An 8,335-nucleotide genomic window follows, 5' to 3' on the forward strand; every position below is an offset into this window, starting at 1 on the left:
TCTGTCTGTCTGTCTGTCTGTCTGTCTGTCTGTCTGTCTGTCTGTCTGTCTGTCTCTCTTCCCTCTCTCTCTCTCATCCAGTGGCTACGTGGGCCCAGGAGGTCTGAGTGAGGGCGGGGTGGCTGCCAACTGTACAGGTGGAGCTACCCAGTATGTGGACGCCGTCATCTTGGGAGAGGAACATATGTACCGATGGCCCACACCAATGGTGAGTGTCACACACGCACGCACACTTACACACACACACACACACACACACACACATACACACACACACACTCACTCACACACACACGCACGTACGCACGTGCACAAACCTACGTACACACACGCACGCACACACACACACACACACACACACACACACACACGCTCGCGTATTACACACTCACTCTCACACAAACACACGTACACACACACGAATAAACAAACACACACAATCAACTCATACACACACAAACAAACACACACTCACACATACACTCACACACACTCCCACCCACACACACACACCAGTGGCACGCTCACGCGTACACTCACATACATACTAGTTGACTTGCCTACTTTTACCTTGCCCTTGCACAAAGGTACTCAAACTCTGTCTGCCTGCCTGTCTGTCTGTCTGCCTGTCTGTCTGTCTGTCTGTCTGTCTGTCTGTCTGTCTGTCTGTCTGTCTGTCTGTCTGTCTGTCTGTCATACACACACACACACTCAAGCACACAGACACCCACACACCCACGACACAGACAAACACACAAACAAACTCCTAAACATAGGACCTTACTACAAACCCCCTTGCCTTAGGGCCAACTTCTGGACGAATGCATGATGACAAGGACTTGCGTCTTTGAAAACCGCCTAATTTTTTTCCCTTCTGTCGTGGCGTTGTAAATTGATGGGAGAGGCTGGCAAACTAAAAGTTTGCTCTGCTAAATAGAAATACCCCAATCTGTCAGCTAGTCTGTCTTTTTCTGCCTCCAATGATTTTTTTAAAGGATTGTGCTGACACTGAACTCCATTTTACGTTTTTTTTTAGGGGAAATGTTGACCCTGGGTCAAGGAAAAATTCATTACATTTTTTAAAGATCTGGATTGCGACACCTCGGCGCTCTTCAACGAAACAAAATGTTCTTTGTACGTGCGATTCTTTGCGAGCCTAGGCACTCTTCCACATTCTTGGCATGGGGTGTTGTTTGCACATTCGAGTGCTTGGAAATGATGGGCCTTAGGGAAAGTATGCGTGCTCTTGGCCAACCGGCTAGGCTTGGCTGCTTGAACAGGCTAGCAAAGTTTTCGTCGGTTACTTCTAGTGGTCAAGGATGTGGAATATTGACTCTTTGCATCTCCCAGTTTGCCGTGCCTGCTGTTTCTCGCTTTCTTTTTCATCCTCTGTCTGTCTGCCTGTCTGTCAGTCTGTCATACGTGTACTCACGAGCACTTGCACGCACACGCACGTGCGCGCGCGCGCACACACACACACACACACACACACACACACACACACACACACATGAACACACTCACGCAATATACTCTACGTTTTTTCTTTCACACACCTACATACATAAACACAAACACACACACATACACACAAACACACACACTCACACACGCACACATAATAACAAAAGCTCTCTCTCTCTCTCTCTCTCTCTCTCTCTCTCTCTCTCTCTCTCTCTCTCTCTCTCTCTCTCTCTCTTGTTCGGGCTACGTAAAAGATGAATGTCCTTGTACCACACCAATGCTGTGCCGTCACATTAGTCACCGTGACAACGCTGTCACATAGCTTGTCTTTTGGCATGTTCAATACACATATTAAAACTGCTGAATTTTCTACCCTTCGTGTTAAAGAAAGGCGGGACTTAAAACCCCCCCCCAACGAAATCTTTGTTTTTATTGTTGCTGTTGCTACTGCTGCTGCCGTTGTTGTTGTTGTTGTTGTTGTTGTTGCTGCTGCTGCTGTTGTTGTTGTTGTTGTTATTATTGTTGTTGTTGTTGTTGATAATGTTTACGTTTTTGTTGTTTTTTATTTCGTGTCTACAAATGTGATAGCAAACGTCTAGTTAATTTGTGTTTTTCTCGCTGTTTTACAAATTTCTGTTGAGAAAATATTACAGTTACCTTTTCTGCTTTGTCAAAATTCGTGTTTTTTCTTTAAAACTTTTATTTTGATTTCACCCTAGGTCATCTACCAGACGACAATACCTTTTGACCCTGAGGGAATTTTGGGAACTCTCAACTGCGTATTCCTCTGCTTTTTGGGAATTCAGGTAAAGCCATTTTTGCAGTGAGCTTTCAAACCTGTCGTCAGTGCAGGAAAAGTGGGAAGGGTGAAATGTTTGAGACTTAACAATGGTATTGATGTAATATCAACATATCGTAATAAGTCTCTATTGTTTCAAAAGGGAAGAGAAAAAAAATCCTCGAAGGTAATCAAATCCCATTTTCTTCTCGCTGTACATATCAATATGGAGTTGATGTTCCTTGAATTTGTGCTTTCACGTTGTTGGTGATAAAACATTATCACTGAGAACTATCTATGACCCATAGGGCCTATTGAATCTTTAAGATGCTTTCATTTGAGACAGCGCTTTTTGGACGGTCAAAGATCGAATCAACTAAATTAAACACCTTGTCATTCAGATAATAATCGTTCTTTCGTACGTATTTTTCTAAAAGCACAAAAGAGAAACTCCCGAGAAGTAAAAAAACAAACAAAAACAGTTTTAAAAGGTCAACAACCGCCCCCCCCCCCCCACACACACACTTTTTTTTTTTTAACATCAAAGCACTTCAAATTATTTACATTTAGGGCGATATTCATACACAGTGACTTTCATTTGTCTTCTTCCTTCACAGTTTGGGCGCATTGTGTTGCTTTATCAGGAACATAAGCAAAGGATCATCCGCTTTATTGTCTGGGCTGTTGTGTTGGTAAGTAAAGCTGCGTCATTGCTCGGGTTCTGACATTTTACTCTACATTGAACACCTTGCCATTCTTCAGATCATAATCGTTCTTTCGCACACATTTTTTCTAAACGCACATTTTCTTACTTTGTAGCACAATGAATAATCAAAAAGTAAAAGTCCGAGAAATAGAAAAAATACCCCCCACCCCACAAAAAAGCAAACAACAAATAATAAAAAAAAACATTTCGAAAGCGTGCCTTTTGACATTAAATCACCTCAAGAAAGGTTTATTATGTTATGGTTTCACTCTGAAGTTGTCCGATAGTTCATAAACTGAAGAAAAGCAGCCTCACCCAAGCGCATTATATCAACGTTTATCAAGTTTTGTCTACACAAAATACATGTGGCTAGGAAAACCACGTGAAACAGAAATAATGTGGGATTAGTGGTGATAAGTGGAGAACTAAATATGCTTTGCACTCACATGTCTTTTGTTTGCATGTGTTTCACCAGGGCGCCCTCGGTGCTTTATTGACAAAATGCAGCCAAAATGAAGGCTGGATACCAGCCAACAAAAACATCTGGTAAGTGTTTCCAGTTAACCCTTTTGTTAATTTTGTTTAATAGTGTTTGAGCGCTGAATCAGCTGCTTGGACTGTAATATGGTTCCCGGGAAGCCGAGAATGTTTCCGAGTGTTTGTGGGTCCCGCTTTGGTAATGCTATACATGTAGATTGTAAAGCTCCACTCTCTCTGTCAAGGTGATCCCAGCCTGAGTGGAACACAGCATTCCACGAGTCCACCCTTGGGCACAAACGGCATGAAGTTCGATTCCCTTACACTGTAAGTTACAGGGGAGTTATTCTATCCAGTATCTTTATCATCAGTCAGTTGGAACGGTCTCTCTCTCTCTCTCTCTCTCTCTCTCTCTCTCTCTCTCTCTCTCTCTCTCTCTCTCTCTCTCTCTCTCTCTCTCTCTCTCTTCGTGTTGTCGCTAACAGGTAGGATTGAAGCAGGCCGCCTCCAAAATGGTGTACATTGTACTCGTGGTGGCAAAGAATATTTCTAATTATTACAATAAATAACACTCAGTTGAGAGACGATACTATTGATGGCAGTATCTGTGAATTCCCTGATGACACTGCTTAGCTTACTCAAAACGTCGCACGCCGTCAGTTGTCCGTGGGCCTTCCACGAGCACAGGGGACTCTTGCTAATCTTAGACTGATCTAATCATCAAGTTTTAATATCTCCTTATAAATAAACTCTGCTCAATATCACATAGGTAGGGGCTCCAGTGCCATGTTTTGTACAAGTCTTTTATGCTGTGATGACGCACTGGGTTTTTTAATTCATCGTTTCTTTTTCTCCAGTTTTATTGTTCTTTTCAATATTATGTTTGTGCACTAGTTTGTTAAATTTCATACACTGTCATATCCACAGCTAAATTATAGTGCAGGCCAGTGAGTACAAATTTCATGAATCTATTTAATGGGTTTGAGATCATCGCATTTTCTTGTGCAATGTTGTAGTACTATTAACAAACGTCTTCTGGTATTTTGTTTACATTGAGATGTATTTCACGGCTAGTCAGAACGATATTTGTCACATTTCTTCAGGTTGTTATCATAATTATAAATGTATTGCCACCCCCAACCCCCCCAAAAACGTACATAATATATTTTTGAAATTAAAACAAACAAACAATAATCGACCCAATTTAGCTCATTTTGAAGGCCGGCTGTTTAGAATCCGCATGTCAAATTCAACTAGGGCTGAGGGACTTACAACAACTCTACTGACAGATGAAGATACTCATTAAGAAACTTTCCACTATGGAATCCAACTAACGTATTCTTCTGCAATGCATAGACGATGATCCTAGCTAATAAAGACGCCAAATACACTAAAGACACCGGTTTGCCCCAGGAACTGATGATAAGAAGATAAAATTGACGACAAAGAAGAAAAGAAAGCAAACAACACTTTTTGAGCAAGCACCAATCAACCAAAAGCAGTGTGTTAACACTGCGACACCTGCTGCATCAAGATCCAAATTCTTTCTCAGTGTCGATTCTTGTCTGATACGAATAAAATCTTCAACTAACACCCGAACAAGGGACACGAGACAATTTAACTTCCTTTCAAAGATCAAGTTGTAAATGAGAATGTTACTATGCCGTTGCAGGTCCTTGTCATATTCCCTGATCACTGGTGCCTTTGCCTACGTACTTCTGTCTGCTATGTACGTGGTCGTGGATGTTTGGGGCATCTGGCACGGACAACCTTTCATTTACATGGGTAAGTTGTTATCAACTATGGCATGGTGTGGGGCGTGGTATGGCGTGTCGTGTCGTGGCGTGGTATGGTATGGTACTTGTACCATACTTATTGTATGATACGATTTGTTAGGTTTTCTCCGGTCAACTCCCCCCCCAAACCCCCCCCCCCCACCCCCCCCCCCAAAAAAAAACAATTCTCAATAATTTCTAGGCAAACAACATCATTGGGGGGGGGGGGGGGGGTATTTTGCTGATGTACTTGATTGAGTTAATACTCACCCAGCACTCACATAGACAATCCATGTAAGAACACTAGTTTTGAACTTACATTAGAAGTAACTTACACCTGTACTGTACTCTCTAAATATTTCGATCGTACATGTACTGTAGGGTATGTCACAGCAGACGTGGAAACGTTGCGTGGAGAAGGATAGTCTATTGAGGATGGGACACTAATAGGGTCAGTCAGGTAAAGGTAAGCTTGTCCGAAACAGAAAATGACAGAAATACTGAAAAGGGCAAATGTCTTTGATGGCAGCCTGTACTTTGTATTGTCCAAATTATCCTTATATACATTTTCTTTCCCAGGAATGAACAGCATCGTGATCTACTTCTGCCACAGCGCCTTCTACAAACAGTTCCCGGTCAGCTGGGTGGTCGGGGAGGAGCACTGGAAACTGCTTCTTCTCTGTACCTGGAGCACGGCCGTCTGGGTCATGTTTGGCTACTGGCTCTTCTACAAGAAAATTTTCATTGCTCTCTAATTTCATATATCACTTACCCTTAGGGAACACCGAGGCCCCCATGCACGAATAAGAAAGCCCATTATAGTTATCTTACTTTGAGAAGCATCGTTTTAAATTTAAATACTGAAGAAAAGCTTTAAAGAATAATAAAATAAAAATTACAAATTTTAGCAAAGCTAACAAACCAAATTTAATCCGGTTCACAAGCGAAATATTCGCATTGTAAGACAGGTAAAATTCCGTGGTATTCTTGTCGTTGTATAGAGGAAAATTAAGTTTTGTATTTGGGTACAATTGACTGAGAGAATTATTCCGCCAAAGGAATAAGTCCTGAAGGGCATTCCAGTTCTTACATGGGGAGAAAGACCCGAGAAACTGAATAAGTCAGCTGTCTCTTTATGGGCACCGAATTTTTTCACTTTAATCTGGTTTGTGTTCCTTCTGAGTACCATATTTATTTATTAGTTTAAAATTGTCTTTTCAGTCATCTTATCAAATGTAATTATTCAGTTGCTACCCGTTGTTGTCACTTTTTCAAAAATACATAACAAAAACAATAACAAACAGTTTTTGCTTTTCAACACACCCTGTATAAGATGTATTGATGCTGTCATCTGTCTGATTCATGCACAACATATTATTTTCATTTATTTTCTTTATAGACTTGAAATGACTCCACAAACACTGCGGCGGGGATAAGGCATCTCTACCGCCAGCTTCAGTTATTTCTGAATTCATCTTGTCATCACTGCAGTGTATATAGTATATATTATTATATTCATTCATAAAATAGACCTTAAAAAGTAGTCTATTGAAAATCAGTGTACAAAGTAATTTGTGCATCGAAGCCCATATAAATTGTAGATGTTCAATTCTAATTGACATACCAAATAAACACGGATATATCACTAATTACTCCTTATATAACATGTGATGTAAATGATTTAAGGTAGAAAATGAATGTTGGTGGTATCTTTTTTAAAATTTGTGTACGCAGAAGTAGCAAGGTAATGGTCTCTGTGATTAATTTTTAAAAAATGTATTAATCGTTTGAAATTCAGGAAACTAATCTTATAATGTGATGTAGAGTTTGTTTGATAAAGTGCGACATGTCGTTTCCGGATGGAATGCAGTTACAGTATGTTCATAAGTGATAATGGTAAAGAAGAATGGTAAGTTCTGCTGTGACTGATAGTGATAGGTGAGAATGTAGGAGCGGACAAATAAAGACAATCTTTCTGCATGCCATTTGATGAGTGAAACCGATTGTGTTGTATATTATGTGGTACCACTTGCTGTCTCATCAAAGGAAAGCCTTGTATATGTGTATTGTATCTACCGTTTTTAGCGCCAGGACTATTACGACACATATACTCATACCATACAGATTTTTTTACGAGGATACATTAAATAGATCTAAGCTTACATGTAGAAGATACACTTTTAACGTTTGTGTGAATCAGTTTTTGGGGGAAACGTTGATGAAAATTTTGAAGAGCTTGATCATCTTCAATACCTACCACTTAGCTGAGTAAGGTAGGCATCAAGAGCAGGGAAGGGAGCTCAAAACATACTTTATTATTGCAAAGAGTTTGTTGTAAATAGTTCAACAGGTCGTGACAGGGAGTGACGTGTTCATAAATAATCATTTCAAGGGTGATAAATTCTAATGGTAAAGAAATATGGGGAGGAAATATGCTAAGTTTTACTGCCTTTGATGGATACCTACCACTTACCCGAGTAAGGTAGGCATCAAGAGCAGGGAAGGGAGCTCAAAACATACTTTATTGTTGCAAAGAGTTTGTTGTAAATAGTTCAACAGGTCGTGACAGGGAGTTACGTGTGGTAGAGACGATTTTTTTGTAGAGGTTTTACGGCGCTCGCTACTGCATAAAGTCATATGAGCGGCAGAAGATTAGAGCTGTTACAAGAGAGTAACAGACATAAAAAAGAAGAAGGGAAGATAAAGACGATAGATGTTTGATAGGAAAGAAGAAGCAAACCACACCAGAGCACCAGCCAACCACCCACGAGACGATTTTAAGGCATGCCATTTGATCAATGTAACCGAGTATGCTGTTCCTGTGTGACTGTTCGCTATCCCAAACAGTGTAGGGCCTAGTTGAAGCCGATTATGTTTTGTATGTTTTATCGTACCCTTTCCAGCACCAAGACTGCTGTGACACATCAACTCATATCGTAATTATAGTAGATTTTGTTACAAGGATACTCGCAGATCTGCAGATACACACTTAAAATAAAATTCATGTACATCAAACTTTATAATTTTGTTGTTATTTTCTTTGAAAACAAATGTACCTTTACGATGTTTGTCTTTTTTGTGTGTGCGTACGCATTCCCGGGAGTTTGTGTGTGTGTGTGTGTGTGTGTGTGTGTG

The 8,335-nt window shown here is 40.5% G+C and overlaps 1 protein-coding gene across 1 annotated transcript in view; it reads left to right on the plus strand.

Moving 5' to 3' along the window:
• LOC101848496 (heparan-alpha-glucosaminide N-acetyltransferase) overlaps positions 1-8,220 on the plus strand; it is a gene marked incomplete at its 5' end in the record, with an annotated part of 21,670 nt that extends 13,450 nt beyond the window's left edge. Inside the window, 6 exon segments of the mRNA XM_013079133.2 lie at positions 82-208; positions 2,184-2,270; positions 2,860-2,934; positions 3,424-3,494; positions 5,098-5,210; positions 5,780-8,220. Coding sequence (XP_012934587.1) covers positions 82-208; positions 2,184-2,270; positions 2,860-2,934; positions 3,424-3,494; positions 5,098-5,210; positions 5,780-5,955 — 649 coding nt within the window.
• Positions 8,221-8,335: the final 115 nt, after the last annotated feature.

The sequence above is a fragment of the Aplysia californica genome, unplaced genomic scaffold, assembly GCF_000002075.1.
Source record: "Aplysia californica isolate F4 #8 unplaced genomic scaffold, AplCal3.0 scaffold00041, whole genome shotgun sequence".
NCBI lineage: Eukaryota > Metazoa > Mollusca > Gastropoda > Aplysiida > Aplysiidae > Aplysia > Aplysia californica.